The 20,183-nt window shown below is 54.5% G+C and overlaps 3 protein-coding genes across 7 annotated transcripts in view; 1 reads left to right on the forward strand and 2 right to left on the reverse strand.

Moving 5' to 3' along the window:
- Nucleotides 1-11,062, reverse strand: LOC110402634 (E3 ubiquitin-protein ligase HECTD3-like). The gene is made up of 21 exons (XM_021404979.1): nucleotides 10,633-11,062; nucleotides 9,755-9,915; nucleotides 9,004-9,096; nucleotides 8,570-8,705; nucleotides 7,985-8,100; nucleotides 7,585-7,698; nucleotides 7,046-7,128; nucleotides 6,484-6,649; nucleotides 5,940-6,021; nucleotides 4,842-5,024; nucleotides 4,128-4,180; nucleotides 3,733-3,797; nucleotides 3,208-3,311; nucleotides 2,762-2,881; nucleotides 2,318-2,407; nucleotides 1,751-1,957; nucleotides 1,275-1,404; nucleotides 933-1,007; nucleotides 633-714; nucleotides 445-516; nucleotides 1-195 (listed from the first exon to the last, which is right to left on the reverse strand). Exons 1-21 carry the CDS (start codon nucleotides 10,951-10,953, stop codon nucleotides 111-113), a joined length of 2,538 nt encoding a protein of 845 aa, XP_021260654.1. The 5' UTR covers nucleotides 10,954-11,062; the 3' UTR covers nucleotides 1-110.
- On the forward strand, nucleotides 11,178-14,624 carry UROD (uroporphyrinogen decarboxylase). Of its 2 annotated transcripts, none has more exons than XM_021404980.1 (10): nucleotides 11,178-11,281; nucleotides 12,028-12,140; nucleotides 12,256-12,335; nucleotides 12,617-12,679; nucleotides 12,775-12,972; nucleotides 13,194-13,355; nucleotides 13,495-13,632; nucleotides 13,829-13,929; nucleotides 14,146-14,212; nucleotides 14,344-14,624. In XM_021404980.1, exons 1-10 carry the CDS (start codon nucleotides 11,193-11,195, stop codon nucleotides 14,506-14,508), a joined length of 1,176 nt encoding a protein of 391 aa, XP_021260655.1. In that variant the 5' UTR covers nucleotides 11,178-11,192; the 3' UTR covers nucleotides 14,509-14,624. The 2 variants fall into 2 exon arrangements, with proteins under 2 accessions (XP_021260655.1, XP_021260657.1); XM_021404982.1 differs by lacking the exon at nucleotides 11,178-11,281 and adding an exon at nucleotides 11,290-11,378.
- The window catches only part of ZSWIM5 (zinc finger SWIM-type containing 5), an 82,644-nt gene continuing 78,878 nt past the window's right edge, over nucleotides 16,418-20,183 (reverse strand). For all 4 annotated transcript variants that reach the window (XM_021404977.1, XM_021404976.1, XM_021404975.1 and 1 more), the window contains exons 11-14: nucleotides 19,858-20,015; nucleotides 18,525-18,688; nucleotides 18,129-18,210; nucleotides 16,418-18,015 (exon numbers count right to left, since the gene is read on the reverse strand). In XM_021404977.1, coding sequence (XP_021260652.1) covers nucleotides 17,153-18,015; nucleotides 18,129-18,210; nucleotides 18,525-18,688; nucleotides 19,858-20,015 — 1,267 coding nt within the window. In that variant the 3' untranslated portion in view covers nucleotides 16,418-17,152. The remainder of the gene's footprint in view (nucleotides 18,016-18,128; nucleotides 18,211-18,524; nucleotides 18,689-19,857; nucleotides 20,016-20,183) is intronic.

A 20,183-nucleotide genomic window follows, 5' to 3' on the forward strand; every position in this document is an offset into this window, starting at 1 on the left:
TTCACACCTAGATGTTTATTATATATACATATCCTGGGGGAACAAGGGAGCTCTTCCCACTGTACGGCTTTGTCAAGTGATTGTCCATGCTGCTTTCTCAGGCTGCAACATCACTCCTCCCACGGACTCATGTCTGTGTCAATGGCCACGCAGTTATAGGCCGCATAGCGTAACTTCTCTTCACATACCTTGGCTCTAGGGAGGGCAAGAGGGGAAAAAAAGACAAGGAGTTGTCATCTCAGCTGGCATATACAGCAATGGCAAGATGATGGTTATGCTTCAAGAGCTGCTCACAAAAAAAAAAAAAAAAAAAATCACAGTAGCCACACGTTGCAGTTGTGGAAATAAAAGCGTGGCAAAGTGATGTGGCTCTGTGGGTCAGCATCGATGCTACAAGAGCTCAGACACAGAATTCCCCAGGTGCAGGGAAGCAACAACACTTACGTGGCATAGTTGGGCAAGAAGAGGGTACTGGAGCAGGTGGATGACTCTGGCAATGCATCTGTTGTCTCAGAGCTTGGGGAAAAGTGACACACTGGTTAGAATCAGCAAACCAGCGAGGAAGGAAAGAGCAGACCACAGATCCCTTTGATCTGTTAGACTTGCAGTCTACAAAAAAGAAACAGACTCACCCTAGTTTGTCTGGATAGATGTAGATCCGTGCTGGGAGGCGGCTTCTGCCGGTGACAAACCTGAGGAAGCGGCTGCGATCCTCTGTGAATGGAGAACAAAGGTATCAACAGAACCCAGGGCGATATGAGATCAAGTACAGCCAATTCTGGGTATTTCCTCTGGCCCAGTAGCTTGCTCTGCTTGGCTCCCATCTGTTCCCCAAGCAGCAACAAGGGTGGTTTCAATCTCTCCGTTCCCAGCCAGCATGTAGGGGTTGTCATGGCACGAGGAGATGTGCAGTGGCAGAGCAAATCACTCACCATTGGTGAAGTTGTTGAGTGCTTCCCAGAAGTACTGAACACGGGTGTCCAGTGGCTCAAAGTCCTCAAACCGGGCTGGTAGAGGACACAGAAAAGGAGTTTTAGAGATCTCAGCTCCTCCTGGAGAAATCAGAGCATGGCCTCCCATGCATATCCACAGGCCCTCCCTGAGCATCCCCGATCCTGTTAGCACTCAGCTAAGGGCAAGAAGTGCACAGGCCCACACTGTCACCATAATAACGGCTAATATGTGCCTCCCACACCCCTTCTTGTCCCAGCATGGAGGGAAGACAGTCATTCTGTTTTCAGTGAAAGAACTTTCAGCAGAGGGCCTTCACTTACTGAGCTTCTTCAGGGCATCAACTGTGACTTCAGGGTCTCCACAGACTTTCTTTTCTAGCTCCTGCCAAGTGAGGAGGTCAAGAACAGCTTGGGGTACTACCTTCAGCAGCCCAGCTTGCATAGCCATGATCTGAAAAGGAGACAAGGCAGGTGAGCAGCATGTCTTGCCTACTTTCCTGGCTCAGGGTTCAGCCTGAGGATTACTGAACTGGAGCCAAGCGACTGCTCAGCAAATGCTCCATGGGACCTGCAGAGGGGAACAGGATCCCAGAGAAATGCATTCCAGTTCATTCAGGAAGCCTGTATCAGAGCTGAGAATAAAATTCTGTCTCTCGTGCTGCTACAAGCCACCCTAAAGGACTGCCTACTATTGCACTAACGGGCACAGGAACATTAACTACTATGCATTTTATCAGACAGACTGGAAGTATGTCTCTGGGAATCCAATGGCCACTCATGCTATAGGAGAGCATTACCTGCTCCTTGCTCTCCTCCAGTCGAGCTTTCTGTACCAGACGGATGAACTCCTTACGGTCCTCATAGCGGACCACGGTGTTGCTGCCATTGGGAATCAGCTCCACCATGCGTTGATCACTCAGCACTGTGGTGTAGGTCAGCTCACTCCCAAATTTGAACTCAAAGGTGTCTTTGTCCATCACTTCCATGACCTCCAGGAGTTTCACCTGCCCAGATGAGTGCTTGTTAGAGATGCCCAGCAGGCAGAAATATGCCTGGTCCCTCATCTCCTACCTTCCTAGACAGGGGCTAGTGTGACTGAGACAGCAGCACAGCATGGGATATACTGCCCTACAGCTGCACTTGCTGTTTAGCAGACCATGGGGCACTGTGAAAGCAACAGTCAGCATTGCTACATCTGTATCAGCTGTGAGATGTATTAAATGCTAATAGTGCCCTCTCTGTGCATTTTTCTTCAAAAAATTTCATTGGAAGAGGCAAGCACAACACAGGAGCAAGTATACAAGTCACAGTCTTGCACAGCACCACCAGGAATAGCATAGGTGCAGCCTCCCAGTCCCTCTCACCAGAACTGAGTCCACCGCAGCAAAGTCTTTGCTCCAGCTGACCTCCTCCCCTGTTAATTGTTTCCATACGAAGCCAGGAAGAGCCAAGACCTGAAGAAGAACAGCAGTTCTGCTGAGTTTGTGAGAAAGGAGACAGCCCCAACGATAGAGATGGGGCTCAACCACAACAGAGGTTCCACCACTCTCCCTGTCTGCATGCAGGGCTCATCAGGTACCTTGGCTTACAGGAAACTGAGCAGAGACCAGACACCCTCCCTCAGGCTCCCATCAGCATCTCCCAAAATACAGGCCATGAGCTCTCCTCAGCCCAAACCCTGACAAACACCTTTTGCCCTGGTGTGTGATCACAGGGCCCTTCCACGTTCCTGTTGGACAAGCGGCACAAGAGAACTAACAATTCCCTTTGTAGCAAACCTCCACACAGAGATGGGGTTGAGAACTCACCAGAAACTCCTTGCCCCTCAGAGCTGCTCCCATGATCTGCCCAATCCACTCATATTTTGGGAAGTCTTTACAAGAGGGGTTGGGGACATACATGTCCCTGGCTTCTCCAGTGCTGTTACCCTACAAGAACAAGAGTCAACACTCAGCCCAGCATGAAGTACTACGAGCAGCTCTTGCAGTGACTGGGAATTTTCCACAATGGAAAAGGGCTAAACCCCACAACCTCTTTGGCAATGATCCTAGTGAGGCACTTATCAACTTATCATAAAATGAGATGTCACAAAGCAACATATTCAGTCCTTCACAGTTAATGAGAAAAGGCTTTGGACTAGTGAAGATAGGTACATCTCAGGTACGAAGTGGGGCATGAACAGTTCTGCTTTGCCAGGCACAATACTGTGTGCTCTCTAAGCACTTTCTGCCTCAAGTACCCCAATCCACAGCACCTGGTTGGATGTGCGCACAAAGAAGGGCAGGGGCACAGGAGTGTCTGCCGAGCTGGGACACAGCTCCTCCGACATGTCTGCCAGGCTGTCCCGAAAACCGCCACCTGCAATCCCAGAAGAATGGTATTTTTAGTGATGGAAAGTCCTCGTGCTGACTCTCAGGAGCACAGGAGCAAAGATGAGGGATTTTGGTCCAACATAGCCCAGAGCTGAACAGCAGGCTCCCATCACAGCCCTATGGCACCAGACATAAGACAGAAGTAACACCGCTGCCTGGCCACGTAGGACAGCCAGAGGGAACATTGGCACTGTCAAAGCTGCTGCTAGAGACTAATGGAGGTCTGTTACCAATGTCAGCACACAGTACTCCTTACCCATGACATTGCAGGGGGTGGCAGGACAAGGTGACCTGCCTTCCCTTTCTCCCCCAGCAGCAATAACACTGGGAGCAAATAAGAATCCCTGCAGCAACAGGGTCACACCATCAACCTCCAACTCCGCCCCTTGCCCCCACACAGCCCCTACCTTGGTCAATGATGCCCTCCGCGATGAATTTGCACTCCCACCACTGGTCGTAACGCAGCGGCCACCTGTGGAGAATTCATTGCCTACATTGCTGTAAGTGCTCAGTGCACCCAGATCCAAGCAGAGACTGGGGAGGCAGCAGGGATAGCAGGGAAGCCAGAGGCCTAGGGCATACCAGCCTGGGCTTAGGACAAGACCTCAGTCTTGAGTCAGCTGCAATCTCAGAAGGGAGGAAACACCTTAGGAGAACAGGCCCTCATCCCATGTTTGAGCTGGCTCCTGACCTAGCAAACCCTCTCCAGAGGACACACAAGTGCTTGCCAAACACCCTGCTGTGACAGAGGACATAGCTCCCAGCACTGCACGATCCCCTCCCTACCCCCACTGCTGCTTACCTATAATCTAGAGGCTTTTCAAACTTGTCAGAGGGCTTCAGGCCTTCATATACCTGCAACAAGTAGAGATCAAAGCTGGTATCCCCTCTCCAGAAGAAACGGTGCCAAGTGAAGACTGGAAATTGGAAGGAATCTCATTTGTCTCAAGCCCTTAAAACACTGACTGAAGCTGAACCCTAAATGGCTTAGGGTCCTTCACTTTTGAAAACAGGACATAATTACAGTGTTATACACCACTTGCAGCTTTCTAGCTTCAGAGGTGCACTGAACACGTATGAAAACTAGTTTCAGTCTAGGCTGCTCGCGCACACATTGAGCAATAGATCTCTTGAAGATGAAGGGAGAATGACAGCAGGAATATTAGAATTGCTGTAATACCACAGGACTGTGTGCAGCTGCATTATTGTTGTCACAGAAGAAGTCTCTACTGTCCTTCCAGTGTAATAAGATCGTTATGATCTGCATTAGCAACATGTCAACAACGAAGCCAAACACAGAACAAAGACATCAGCTTTGATATTCCGATGTTCCTGGATAAGAGATCATCAGCACATGTAATTGTAGAGCCTAGGAGTCATGTAAAGAAGCCCTGAAGTCACCAGGTAACTCTAGCTCCCAAGCTGTTCCCTCCACCCACCTCCCTCTGGTTCATTTTGAATTTAGGATGCCCCACTCTCCTCAGAGCAGTGGGGACCTCTCCAGGAGAAGAAATACCTGTGTGAAGACAGCATTCTTGCAGCTGGGGTCCAAGGCAGGGTTGTCTCGGTGCTCCATAGCCAGGCGTCGGTTAATATAGAGCCGTGGCATGAAGTTGGGCTTGCTTGTCTCTGAATCCTTCAGACACTGTGTAATGAGAGCTGTGCGCCTCTTGGACAGCAACAAGAACTGCTTGATATGCTGCCAACAGGTAAGTTCAAAATGTCAGAAGTGCCCAGTGCCCAAAGCACATTACCTACTTCCTAGGTCCTTCCCCTTCTCAAAGCCATGACCTCCTACACACAGCCACATTCTTCTCAACAGAATTTTCTCTATCTGATCTACTGTCTCCAAAGACTTTCCTTTCTGGCTTAATGGACAGACTGAGCCCAACTCTCCCTCCATCAGCAGCCATCTGATACTCACACTCTAGTGTTGCTTGGACTCTCCCTCACTCTCACCAGAACAAGAGTCTTACTATTCCTCCAACTTGTAATGAAACCAAGCTCTGCTAGACAAACAAGAATCCTTAAATGCTCTGGGTTTTAGGGTAAGCTGGCACGGGGATTACAGTGTTCTCTAGGCTGGAAGCACACAGAGTTGGACTACCCTAGCAATGCCCAGAACATTCTGGGAGAGGATGTGAGGAAAACAGACAACTGGAAGGATGATTGAGTCTTACGAGAAAGACACAAATTAAAAGCCAGAAAGTAGTTACTGGTAAAAAGCCTTGCCATTTGGACACGGCCAGTTCAAAACTGCTGGCAGCAAGCGCAGGAACAGAGTGTGCTGGGCTGTGATCTCAGAGGGGATGTATGCCCAGCTCACACACCCAGTGCAGCTACAGTCTGAGTCCTTTTGTGGGTGATGTACTCTCACCCCCAGAGCCTTGGTTTCATTCTTGTTACTGCATAGCTACAACATTTCCACACCAGTGTTCTAGCAGGAAAATAGTCTCAAAACAATATCGCCTTTCACAGCTTTAATGAAAGGAGCTCAGCCAGGTATTTCCCTTGAGCTGCTTTAAAGGCAACAAGCACTGACTGTCTCCCTTGCCACAGCCCAAGTGCACTTTGCCAGACTGAGGCCCCACAAGACACACAGGAAATCACTCACCTTGAGTTTGCTGAATGTGCCAACAGTGTGGTCCCAGGCTGGCACCAAGTGATGCAAGACACTATCCAGGAGCTTGATGAACCTAAATCCCAAAGAAGAAGGTACTGCAACACCCTGAAGGGAAAGGGATCTGCATAAGCCTATTCCAGGCCAGGCGCTACAGACACAAACAGTAAAGTAGCAACTGATCCAAACACAAGCCAGTGCGATCTTTTAAATCACAGAGCCTGTGGTACTGAATTCCCACTGCAGTGACCGTGCACCCCTTGCAAGGGACTCTGTGTGCACCTGTCCCTCCCCCCAGCAACACAGATACGCTGCACCTGCAACACACAAAACACTGAACCTCAGCTCCACGATTCCTCTTAAAAATATATGGAAGCTACCCAAGAAAACCTTTGCTATTTCCTCCAAGGCCCAGGATGCCCATCCCAGCTGGAGTCACAGAGCTTTAGCGCTCCCAGCCATTACTTGGGCTGCAGAGGGCACCAATCACTGCAGACAGCACCGCCCCACTGCATGCCCCCTGCCCCCCATACAGTACCTCTGAATGAGCACTGCCCTCCGGTACAGCAGGTCAGGGTCTGTCCCTTCCAGGCGGGGGTAGCGTACTAAATTGGCCAGCTGGAACATGTCAGCACTGAGCCCCAAGTCCCTCTGTCGGGAGGATTTGATTTTGATGCCACGAAGGCGAACGTCAATCCCATCATCTGCCAAAGGAAGACCACAGATAATACACTAAGCCCATGAGAAAGTAAGCCGTCCAGCTGCAGCAAGTCAGTACAAGCTCCAAGTAAAAGCACTAGGAACTTGACCAGCTTCACCAGAACTGGGGCTGAGCACTGAGTCTGAAAGGCCTTTGTGCAGAGATGAGGAATTTATAGAAGAGGAAAAAAAAAAACACAACAAAATCAGAGGCAAGGAAAAGAAAAACAGGCTGAAAGCATAAGGCTTGCAAATCTTCAGGTTACCCTGGAGTTTCCCATGGTTCTTTTGCATCTCATCAGAAACAGCTTGCAGGGCCAAGAAGTACAAGCCGCAGGAATAAACTCAATGTACAGTATCTCAAGGTGCATTATAGACATGGCCAAAACACCTGGCCCTACCTCTGCACTCCACAATCCGGATCTCGATGACAGGCAGGTGTGTTGTCATGTCCTCAAGGACGCACACATCCCCAATGTAACTCCTGCAAGCACAGCACAGACAGAGGCTGCAGAGCTGCTCCCTTGCCCAACCTGCCAAAATTCACTTGGCTGCTTGTAAGGAAAAGGTTGCATCCTTTACAATGGGAGGCTGTAGGAGGAACTCAGACCCAGCTGCCCGCCTCCAGCAGTGCCACACAGCTCATATGAGCATCCAAACCTCCTGCTACCTCAGGTCTAGGCCATGTCTTGTTCCATAAGACAGCACAGCTCTCTGAATTAACCCAGCCGTGCTAATCATCAGCAAGTCCCCCCCATCTGCAAGGCCAGGACTGCAAGAGCTGGGAATGAGGTTTCACAGTGTTAGACTGGAGAGCCTCTCCCAAGGCCCTGAGCCACTAAAGTGAGGCTGCAGTTGGTGTGACGACCTACAGTTGGGGTGCTCAGCACCTCAAGTCCCTGGAAGAGCCACACGACACTTCCCACCTCCATCCACTCACTCATCAATGCCAACATCGTTCAGTTTCTTCAGATTGTCCCCCTCACCCCCGTACACGGCGACGCGCTTGGGCATGAAGTTCTCATCAGTGGTATCAACAGTCAGCAGGAGCTTCCTGCAAAAGGAAGCAAGAAATGAAGAGAGAGCTCTGCTTCTGAACAACTACCACTGCTCCTCCCTCACGGCCTGGCCGCACCTGTACCAAGCACATGCAGACAGTGCTGAGACCCCCAGGTACCTGTGACAACGCTGGCTAAGAGCTGCACAAACCCAAAGCCAGAGCAGGGGACCAGGGGCAGAGAGGGCATGGCAACCTAGGGCCGTGATGGACTCATGCACAGAGCAGGGGCTGCAGTGCCCACACCAGCTGCGAGCCAGCACACAGGGGAGAGATGCCTCACTTGACAATGGTGCCTTTCTTCATGTTGAGCCGCACCCAGTGCTGGCCCTGGGACCCATCACTCTCCCAGTACGTGTCGGCATGGCTGTCCGTCAGACACGACACATTGAAGTCTTCCTGGAAAAGGGCAGTGAATGAAGGGAAAGTCAGATAGGGATAGGATTAATTTCCCTTAGTGGCTACTTTTGTCATGAATCATAGAGCCAGAGGGTATCAAACTGGCCCGTTCCCATTTGCTGGCCTCTGGGTAGACACAGGGAGTACAGACAGCACAGGACGCTGGAGCTGGCCTGCTAAGGAGCTATGATGTCACACACACAGCACAGAGTATGAAATTCTCCCTAAAATCAGCTTAGCAGCTAGCATTAGCATTTACTTCTCAGACCACAGCTTGCATAGTTCATCCAGGGACTGCATTACACAATGTTCTGCATGACAGTCCCCTCCAGGACTGCACCTTATCCCCCACATCCACAAAACATAGACCAGACCAACCCAGGGCAGCACACCCACAACGCATGCTCTCCAGCCCCACAGCACAGCAGGGTTGATCAAGTCCTGCCCCTTGACCCCACATGCCACTCACCGTGTAGGATGAGACATCAATACTGTCCACGTACTGCTTGACGCTGCCCAAGTTCTCATCCTCCTTCCCAATATGATCATACAAGAAATGCACCAGGTCTTCATCACATTCATAAGTCCACGTTGGAGGCACAAACCTACCAGGACAAAGAGGTTAACGGTCTTAGAGACCCAGGGACAGCAAAGCTGCACTGACTCCTGCCAGGTGAATGGGTCAGGAAACGTAGGTCCATGTCTGCCTTGATCTCACCCTGTTTTCTGGTTCATACTGGCTTATCTAGGACAAGACTGTGCTGAGCAGAGCTCAGATTCCCCACAGCCTGTCTTACTCCACACCCCAATTTATGAGAGATGGCTGTCTGAGCAGCAAGGGAGAGACAGCAGCTTGCACCCACCCACAGCTGAAGTGTGCACACACCGTGAGATAGCTCCTACCGAAGCTTTTCTACTGCAGCTTCATCCTGTTCCATGGGCTTGGGTTTTGCTCCCAGGCGGAGGGAGTAAGTCAGATCCACCACTTGCTCCCATCTGAAACAAGATGGAGTGAGAGAATCCCAGGTAGCTGAGAAGTAGCCAGATGGGAAAGATTTTGGTTTAAAGCCACACCACATTTCATCCTCCATCATATTCTCATCAGATGCCTTTTCTGTTCAGACCATCTTTACTTGTTCCAGTCCATAACCCCAGCTGCTCCGGCAGTGGCCAAGCAAAAGTGAGTATCTCCATGTCTGGGTTCCCTATTGTCTCACTTATTATATAAGAAATGGCCAAGCAGGCTGGGACTTTTCAGTCCAGAACAGAAAGGACTGAGGGACAATACATCAAAATCTCAAGCAGCACAACATGGGTAGATGAGAACCTTACTGCTCTCATACATGCAAGGAAAAAATGAGACATCAAATAAAGACAACAGGCTCAGATTACAAACAAGCTAAAGGCTTGTTTAGAGCTTATAATACAGATTGCAGGTTTAAAGCTTCTCCAGCTCTCCTCACTGTGGGCAACAAAATGTTGATACATTTTCTAAGTCAGACTCTGGAGAGGGATTTTCAGGTTTCCTGCATATTGCACCTTTCCCAGCTGCAAGGAAGGCAAGACACCGTACACGTGCTTCTAAAGCAGTCTGGGAACCATATCACTTTACACAACCTACATGGAAGGGCAGATGTGAGCCACAGCCCCATACCTGATCACAGGTTTGTAATCAACCCCAAACAACTGCTGCTGCCTTTGGATCCTCTCTGTGGACTCAACCGGGACCAGTCTGTCCCCTCCTTCTGCATGCTTGCACACCAGGACCCAGCCTTCCTCCAGATCACAGCCACTCTTGTACTCTTCCAGCTGTTCCTGTGGGGGAAAATACTTCCTGTAAGAATCCCCAGGACCTCTACAACTCCTTGAAAGAAGGCTGTGGCAAGGTGGGGGTTGGCCCCTTCTCGTGGATAACAGCAATAGGATGAAAAGTAGTGGCCTTAAATTGCAGCACAGGAGGTTCAGGTTGGATATTAGGAACAATTCCTGCTCCTAAAGAGCGGTGATGCGCTGGCACAGGCTGCCCAGGGAGGTGGTGCGGTCACCATCCCTGGAGGTGTTCCAGAGCCGTGGGGATGTGGCACTGAGGGACGTGGTCGGTTGGCATGGTGGGGTGGGGTGGGACTGAGTGATCTCAGAGGTCTTTTCCAACCTTCATGACTGTATGACTCCACAGATACGCTCAGCCTTACATGCAGGGCCCCAACACGCTGTGACAGCCGCCCCTGCACACCTCGTTCCCCACAGGGCCTCATGTCGCCGCTGAGGCCTGTATCTGGAGGGGACAGGGACACGGGGTGGTGACAGGAGTGATGAGAGAGCCGACCGGAGGACGCTGGGGGACAACCAGGTGTCGACAGGACGCGACCGGAGAGCGGCAGGGGGAAGCGATGCGGTGACAGGAGCGGGCGGGGGCGGCCCTACACGCAGGGACCAGGGACCAGGCCCCTCAGCAGTCACCGCAGGCCCCGAGCCGCCCCCCCGCCCCGCGGTGGGCCCGGACCCTCGGGATGCAGCGTGGGGGGCGGTTACCTTGCTGAGCTTCACCCAGAGCCCCGCGCTGTTGCAGTACTCCTCGCCCGTAGCACGGAGGCAGCCGCCCTTCCGCACCTCGATGGTGGCCCGCGCCGCCCGCTTGGAGCCCCGCGCCGGCCCGGGGCCGTCCCAGACGCTGAGCAGGCTGCGGGAGGAAGCGGCGGCCGCGGGGTCCTTGCAGATCTTGTACTGCACCTCGCGGGGCACGTAGCACAGCGCGGCGGGCAGCGGCCGGGCGCAGCGGAAGCACTCGCTGCACTGCAGCAGGAACCGCAGCCGGCCCAGCACCTGGTGCGGGGCCTCCCCGCCCGCCCGCATCGCGCTCCGCACCTCCGAGCCACGCACCGGCGTTGGGAGGGGGGGGCTGGTGCTCGCAGGTTTACGGCAAACCCCGCCCGCCGCCGAGGCAATATGGCGGCGCCCGCAGGCAAGATGGCGGCGCCCATCTTCTGTACGGCAAAGCGGGGAGCAAAGCAAGATGGCGGCGTACTGAGGGGTGAGGGCGGGGCAAGATGGCGGCGCCCGTGCACTGTACGGAGAGGTGGGGTTACGGTAAGATGGCGGCGGCCGCGGGGCGGGGCGAGGCGAGCACGGGGGCGGGGCGGGTCGGGAATCGAGGCGGGATGGAGGACAGCGAGCGGCTCATGTGAGTTATCCGGGTGCGGCGTTACCCCACCGTGCCCGCACATGGGGCCTGGGCGGAAGTCACCGGGGTGGCCCTGGGGATCCGCCTGCGGTCACCGGTGCATGGGACTGGGATCCCACACTGGGGGCAGAGGGGTGGCACCGGGATTCTGCACCGGAGACAGTGTTGTTACCCTGAGGGCTGTGCTGTGGCATTGAGGTTCTGCACTGGGGATACTGGGGTGGCCCTGAAGGCGCTGATGCCACCACTGCTGCAGCACCAGTCCCACCGTGGAGGTTTTGGGGGTCTGTCCCCATGGCTGCCACCCAGCACAGCAGGACGGTGCTGGCTGTCCCCTGCAGGACCCCCATGTGTGCCCCCAGCCCTGGGGCCCAGCTCAGGAGCGGTGACGCCGCCCGGAGGAGGCTGGGGACGTGTGGTGTGTGGGGCCCTGGAGTTCTGTGGGCTCAGATAGTGCAAGGCCCTGCAGGCCCCCAGCTTCCCCACGCGGGAGCAGCTGCTGCCAGCGATAACATAATCTCACAGAGCCCTGGGCCAGGCATCGCCTGTCCCCAGGAAGGGCCCTACTGCCCTGGAAGAGGCCCTGGGAGGTGGTGGAGAGGAAGCGTTTGTCACCATGGTCCCAGCTTGGAGCAAACCGTTCCCTGCAGCCATGGGCTGGGGAGCCACCAGCCCTGCCCCGGGGACCTGCTGGGGTGCCCAGTGCCCTCCGTGGTGACAAGCCCTGTCTGCTGTCCCTCCTGCAGCCCCAAGGGCTTCCCCAAGTTGAAGAATGACACGTTCCTGCGTGCCGCACGTGGTGAGGAGACGGAGCACACCCCGGTGTGGTGCATGCGGCAGGCAGGACGCTATCTGCCCGGTGAGTCGGGGGTGGCATACAGAGCTGGGGGGGGGGGGGGGGGGGGGGGGGGGGGGGGGGGGGGGGGGCAGTGGAAGCCAGCGCACCCCTTGTCACCACCACTGGTTTCTTGCAGAGTTTCGGGAGACCCGGGCTGCACAGGATTTCTTCGCCACTTGCCGGAGTCCCAAGTTGTGCTGTGAGCTGACGCTGCAGGTGAGTGTCCTCTGTGGGGGCTGTGTCCCATTTCCCTTCTTGGAATAGAGGTGGGAAGAAACCTTAGGTCTGGCCCTTATCCCCACGTGGCCCAGTAAGTTGTGCAGCCTGAAGCCTGCTTCAGGGTCCCTGAGTTCATCCACAGAGTGACCCCCCAGCATCGGACAGGGCCCTGCCCCACCCTGGGGATCCTGTTGCACCCCATGTGTGTGTCCCAGCTCTCATAGGGAGAGGGACCCAAACCGTCACCCTCATTACATTTTTCTCTCTGCTATCCACAGCCACTCAGACGATTCCCCCTGGATGCTGCTATCATTTTCTCTGACATCTTGGTGGTGCCCCAGGTGAGTCACAGCCAGTGGTGGGGAGCAGTGGTTGGGAAAGGGGCTGGGTCCAGGACTGCCACATTCCTGCCGCTTCCATTCTCCTCTGTCCCCAGGCATTGGGCATGGAGGTTGTCATGGTCCCCGGCAAAGGACCCACATTTCCAGAGCCCCTGAAGGAGGTGGAAGATCTGCTGAAACTACGGCAGAAGGTGGACGTGACTGCAGAGCTGGGTTACGTCTTCCAGGCTGTCACACTGACGCGGCACAGCCTGGAGGGCAAGGTGCCCCTCATTGGCTTCTCCGGGGCACCTGTAAGTGATGGGGGTCCACAGAATGGGCTTTCCTGCTCTTCCCTCTGGGGTAATACTGGTCCTGGCACCTCCAGAGCTGCAGGGACCAGGTTGTACCCATCCTATATAGGCAGGGGACACATAGAGCTGCTGCTCCTGCTCATAAGACTGTCTTCAGCACTGAAACCACAACCAACCCCTCACATGTTTTCCATCTCACCCTGCTCCTCTCCTTCCTGCAGTGGACGCTTATGTCCTACATGATTGAAGGGGGTGGCTCCACTACAATGGCAAAGGCCAAGAGCTGGCTGTACCGTCACCCTGAAGCAAGCCACCGACTGCTGCGGCTGCTGACTGATGTTGTCACTGACTACCTCGTGGGGCAGGTGGCTGCTGGAGCGCAGGTGTGTCCTGGGGCATGGGGACAGGTCCTAGCAGGAGGGCAGGGACTGGGGACAAGGAGCAGAGGGGTCCAGCTTGTGGTACGAGGGACCAAGGCACTGCACGGTACCTGCAGCTCACCCAGCCCTTCGCTTCCAACAGGCGCTCCAACTGTTTGAGTCCCATGCGGGGCACTTGGGCCCAGAACAGTTTCAGGAGTTTGCCCTGCCATACATCCGAGACATTGCCCGGGGTGTTAAGAGCAAGCTGAAAGCAGAGGCACTGCCACTAGTGCCCATGGTAAGTCCAAGATGCCTGAGATGCCCCCATTCCCTGGGAGCACATGGAGGAGTATGGCCGGGGGGGAGGCTGGGAGAGGGTACAAAGGGCTGCTACCAGGGTAGCAGTGTGACACCATCTGTCCCTGCATCTCTCATTGTCCCTGGCATCTGGCATTCCAACCCCTGGAGTTGCTGCCCATCATCTCCTTCTCCAGATCGTCTTTGCGAAGGATGCGCACTACGCACTGCGTGACCTAGCCCAAGCTGGCTATGAGGTTGTCGGTCTTGACTGGACCATCCAGCCCCAGGAAGCTCGGTAAGATTCTGGCACAGCACTTCTACTCTGACACTTCCTTTGTCCTGCCGCCCTGCTGCATTACAGGCCTGGAATTTTCTGGTGCAGAGGAGGGGATAGCCAGGCCCCAGTGCTGTGTGGAGCTCACAACAGCTGGGAGCTGCACTAAGGGGTCCTGCAGCTGCCCCTGATCTCTGCACCACACACAGCAACTCACCTGCTTCTTCCCTGCTCCAGTGCACAGGTAGGGAAAGGCATTACCCTGCAAGGAAACCTGGATCCCTGCGCTCTCTATGCGCCCAAGGTGAGTCATGGACCTCCTGCCTCCATTTCCCCACCTGTGATCCTGGATCAACTTCCAGACTGCTGGTGGGGGACTGGTGGTGATGGGGAGCCCTAATGAGGCTGATACACGGTTTCCTGTAACATCTGCAGGAGAAGATTGGGGAGCTGGTGAAGAAGATGCTGGAGAGCTTTGGGACCCAACGCTACATCGCCAACCTGGGCCATGGCCTCTACCCCGACATGAACCCCGAGCACGTGGGTGCCTTCGTGGAGGCTGTGCATGCTCATTCCCGCCACATCAACAAACACAGCTGAGCCTGGGGACGTGAGGACAGTACTGTACGTTGGGCACAGCTACCCTGAATATGGTTTTGTCACAGGGCAGCTTGCTCCAGGTTGGGATGCAGCATTAAACCAGCACCTTCTCCACAGCACCTGCGTGGCTCTAGCTGGGGGGATGGGGAATTGGCCCTGGAAAAGATAGGCATGTGAGGTCAAGGAGACCCTGATCCCCATGCTGTGGGTGGGGGGACACCCATGGGGAAGCAGGGACACCAGGGAAGCAGGGTTACTGCTCCTTTCCAGTCTATGCATCGCTGTGCCTTGTGCCTGTAAGAGTGGATGTGAGCTCAGAGTGTGGTGGGCATCTCCTGACACTAAGGATGTCCTCAGCTCTGCCAGGGGAGAAGATGCCAAAAGCTGGCACCTTCATGGGGAGCTCGGGGCTCACATCCCAGTGCCACACTGGGTTAAGCATGAGCACTGCCAAAGCCCTCGGCAACCAGTGCCACAGCCCTGCTCAGGTGGAAATGGTCAGCATGGCCCTGATTATTCAGGGTGTTTTGGAGTTGCTGGTGCACCCAGCAGGACTCACCTGGAGACAGCCAGCCACACGCAGCACCCTCCAGGTACCAGCACCACCAGATGCTGCCATGCTGGCTGCAGTAGCAGCAGATAGCATAGTGCTAGCACATCCAACACCACCCCACAGCCTCGTTGGGACCATCCCCCAGCCACAAAACTCCCCATCTCCTCTGATCCCTGTGGGCAGTTGTGCTTGGGGCTCAGCACCCTCTGCAGAAAGCAACCCCGGGTGTTGGCAACACCCTGAGCCCAGGGATACAATACCACATCCCACACCACAGCACACTCACTGCGCTCCAGGGCAGCTCTAGGGTGGGCTGAGCACGGTGAGGAATCACATCCCGGATTGGACACGGTGCTCTGTGCCCCTTCTTGGGGTACTGTGTACCTCGGGGATGTGCCACGCTTGCACTGAGTGGAACACTCTGGCTTCAGAGAAACACAGTACATACGTGATAATGTTCATCCCTTTTATTATTAAACATCAGATGAAGAGGTCGCACACACACATACACACACGCACACAAACAAAACAAAACAAAAAAAAAAAAAAAAGAAGAGAAACAGACTGGTTGAAGAATGCTATTTTGGTGGCGACAGATACTGAGTACAATTGGTTTCCTGGCCGGAGCGCAGACAATAGTCACTTTCCAAAAATTAAAGTCAAACCAGACAGCAGATAACTAGCCCACGTTCCTAACTACAAGTCACTGTCCAGACTGGCCCTGGCCCCCCCAGCCCTCCCAACCCATCGGAAAAATAATGAAGCAAAACCTCAGAGCTGCCGGCCGGGGCCGAGGGCTCTGCTGTGGGCTCGGGGCGAGCATCCATCCTTGCCTTCCCAATGGGATGGGATCGGAGAGTCCAGCCGCCCCCAGGCAGCCCCATCCCCCCCACGACGAAGTCATGCACGCACCCACGCACCTCACACTCACACATGGGCGCCCGTGGGGCAAAGGCGAAGAGCTGGGCGATGTCCAGTGGGTGCCCACGTCGCTCCCGCGCCATCCTCTGCCACTCAGGAGCTGGAGTCCGCGTGCGTCCCAGCAGAGTCCTTCATCCCTTCCTTCGCCGTCCTCAAGTGCTAGGCCGCTGCTCCTCCCTCTGTCCGTCCTTCCGTCCGTCCATCCCGGTGCTCCCAGTTGAGGGCGGACATCCGCCTCCCCCCACACCCTTCTTGCTGCCGACGATGCCGTGGAAACCTGAGAATGTTCGTGTGCCTCCTCCTCTTTTTGTCTGTGGTTGTGGTGATTTTTGTTTGTTTTTAAATAATAGTTATAATAATAATAATAATAGCAATAATAAAAATAATCCCCCCAGCCCACGACAATTTCAAGTATCCCCCAAATAAAAGACAGAATTATAAATAATTATAACTTTACAATTTAATAATTGACACATATACTATAGTATTTACAGTATCATAAATGCTTTTTTTTTTTTTGTGTTACTTTTAGTAAGCAATCCCTGAGAACAGTTACTTTAACTTGTTTTTATTGAAGTATCTTCACAAATAGAGGAGTTTGCATGTCTCGGGCGGGCGGGAGAAGCGCTCTGCAAAGCCATCGCTTTTGGTGACGCATGAGGTTCTAGTGTTGCGGGTTCCTTTGCTCTTTCTTCCTCTCATCCTTTTCTTTCATTTTCTCTCCCTCTTTCTTTCTTTCCTTCCTTTTTTTTTTTCCTTCCTTTTCTTTCATTTTTTTCCCCCAACACAATTTTAAAGATTTTTGCACTTTGCAACCTTCCAATCCCTCCAGCGACCGCTTCCTTCAGGAAAGAGGTATTAGATTTCCAGGTTAGCTTTTGGTATTGGCAAGGGAGGGCAGGGGCTGAGCAAACCATCCTTTTTCCCGTGGTTGCCTTTTGGTTTGTGCCCAAGGAATCTCTGGATCCTCTCAGCGTGTGAAATGGTTAAATCCGAGAAAGAAAATAAAATTAAAAAAATAAAATAAAATAAAATAAAATAAAATAAAAAAAGAAACAGAAGAACGGAACGGAGCAGCCTCTGCCGATCGGGGGAAGGTCTTCTCCGCTCTCCTTCCTTCTTCTCTCCCGAGTCCCCGTGCTGCGGCCGGACCCTGCCCAAACCGTTGGCTCACCCAAACCGCTCCCGCACCAGCAGCATCAGTTTTTTCTTGCCTTTGTAGATTTGTTTGAGATTGTCAATGAACTGGGCAAACTGTATGTGCCCGTCCTGCGCCAGAAGGAAGGTCTCCCTGGCCTTGCTGAGGAACTCGATGAACTCCCCGTAGTGCCGCGGGCTGATGTGGGTGAGCCGCGAGTGGGTGGTGTTGATGTAGGCGCTTATCGTGGCGTCCAGCAGCTGCCGCAGGGGTGCTTTGTCGGTGGACATCAGCTTCCCCGAGTTCCTGCGGCCGGGGATGCCGGCCAGCCCTGGGGCCGTCATGGTGCAGCGGCGGAGGATGTCCGACAGCACCGTGGCACAGTGCACGCTCTTCACCACCAGCGGGATGATGGCCGCCAGCTCGTTTTTGCCCAGGGAGTGGCTCAAGGCGCAGGCCCAGAGCACGTCGTTGATGGCCGGGTGCGTGTCCTGGTTGTAGGCCAGGTTGAGGTGCGTCATGGCCAGCGAGGCCAGCTTGAAGGCCCGCAGCGGGTAGCCCCGGTGCTCCATGTAGCGGGCGATGGTGAAGAGCTGCGTGTAGGTCATGCCGGTGGAGGCAGCGTCGATGACGATCTGGTAGGCGGTCTCGAAGGCAATGTGGTCCTTCTCGCAGAGAGTGAGGGCGGACAGGGCGCAGTTCTGCGGGTCCTTCATGGCACACTGCAGCGCCAGGGTGCGGGCGCAGCTGGCCAGCTCCTCCCGCTGCGGGTAGTCCAGGCTCAGGCGCAGGATGGTGTTGTGGGACATCACCGTGGCGGCCACGATGCTGGTGGCTTCCGTGGGGGTGAACAGCGAGTACCAGCTCTGCAAGATGCTCACCAGAGCCCTCACTCCTGCAAGAGATGCAGGGGTCAGGAGAGCTCAAAAACTCAAGCCCAGGGCCATAAGCGGCTTTAGGGATCCCTGTGCCCATCCTTCTTCCACCACACGTGGGCCAGACACTCACCCACTTCCGTAGCGCACGTCACCAGCCACCTCACCATCTCCCGCCGCCGCCAGTTGAGGGTGGACAGGGTCATGCGCATCACCTGCGAGGCAAACACAGGGTGACCCTCTACTCTATGGAGATCCAATAAGGCCATCCAACACCACGGTGCTCCCCCAAATTCCCCACAGCCCTGCTCACTATCAACTCCCTGTGAAGCTTTCAGATGCTGCCTCACCCAAAACTTCCCCCAAACCTCAGCAGAGGCTGAGCTCTACCTCTCAAGGCCATGCAATGATTAATGTACCCCTTCCATGAGACCCCTGCATGGCATGGGGAACCATCTGCTTGGTGGAAAACCATCACCAGAGTTAGCAGGGCAGAAGAGCCACTGGCATCCCCCGTGCTATCCCATACCTGGAGCCCCAGCTCCAGTGCCACGTTGAGGAGTGTTGTGTCCGAGTTGCTGTCAGCTGGAGTGGCAATCTTGAACGCGTCCTGGGCCAGCTTGAAGATCAAGGAGGAGGAGTGGATGTTCTTCTGGATGGCTTCCAGCACCGTGCGCAGACGCAGCATGTCCCCTGAATGCAGGCAAGGATGGTCAGACGGCTCAGCCTCCCCCCAGTAACATCCAGCTCTACTGTATCACCCAGGATGTGCTGTCCATCCATGCCTTCACTGGCCATAACATCACGATGCTTTCCCGGAAACCATTTGGCAGGTTCCTGACTTGACCCCAAGCCTGGACCCCCAGCTCAGAGCCTTGTGGGAGACATCAGCCCCTCCTATCAGCCCCTGTAGGACACGATGTGGGGAGAGGGACCTCTGGTGTGAGCACAGACCAGAGATGCCGACATGCCCCATCACCCTGTCTTGTTCCAGATTCGTGTTTCTGCTCCCATAGTCACCAACTGAGCAGATGAGCCTCATGCAGAGAAAACTGAAAAAAACGCACAGCAATGTGAAAACCCTAGAGCTGCACCTGGGTACACACAGACATCTCAGATGACTAATAGCTAAATATATCGCCTGCCACCCACAGCAGCCGCTTGCACCACCACCAGCATCCAAATCTCCCGAAAATGGCTAGCGGGGGCGTGGGTGAGAAACGCTGCGAGGACACAGGATCGCACTGGGACATGCTGCAGCAGGGGAACACCCAGGGAAAGACACAGTGGGAGAAACAGATGTAATCCACCAGCCCTACAGCCCCAGCATAAAGCTCTCATCCCCACAAGGGGCTGAGAAACTAATAAGCCACTTGCATCCAGGTACCTGCAAGGAGAGGCATGACACTACCAGCCCTGGACAAGCAGAGAGGTGGAGGAGATCAGGGTGGAGACAATCATAGAATGGGTTGGGTTGGAAGGACCTTAAAGCCCATCTATTCCAACCCCTGCCTCAGGCTGGCTGCTCCCCACCAGATCAGACTGCTCAGGTCCCATCCCAACTTGGCCTTTGGCACCTCCAGGGATGGGGCAAGGAGGTTCTATGCTGGTGTCTGCCAGTACTTGAGCAAAGGGAAACTTGTCTGCAGTAAAATCCTTTCTGTGCAGCTATGTCTCATCACCCACATACTAGAGGATCCAAAAGGGCTTCCCACTTCTGGAGGGGCTGCTGGGTGCTCTCCAAACCAAGTTCTCCAGCACTGTTAGATCCCCTCCCCATCACTCCATCAATATTGCTCCCCACCAAATCCCTCCCCAGCCCTTGCGCAGCTACCCTCCATCACCCCTGGTCCCACACCAACCTTTGGCCGCCGTGAGCATGGTGGATGCCAGTTCACACTGCTGAGACTCCAGGTGCCCCAGAGTGAACCAGCGTGGGTACCTGCTGGGCACCACCGACACCAGGTGGTGGGGGTGAGTCACATCACCAGACGGTGCTGTGGTTTCCAGCACTGGCAACCTGAAGGACAAACAGAGGAGACAACATCAGACCAGTCCCAGGACATGGTGATGGGGGCGACAAGGGGGCTGTATCCTGCAGTGCCTCTGAAAGCCTCCTGCTGCCACACACGTGTGGGGGCTGCCGGGCTGCGTGCACACCACATGGGCATGGGGATCAATATCAGAC

Source organism: Numida meleagris, chromosome 7 (genome assembly GCF_002078875.1).
Source record: "Numida meleagris isolate 19003 breed g44 Domestic line chromosome 7, NumMel1.0, whole genome shotgun sequence".
Lineage (NCBI taxonomy): Eukaryota > Metazoa > Chordata > Aves > Galliformes > Numididae > Numida > Numida meleagris.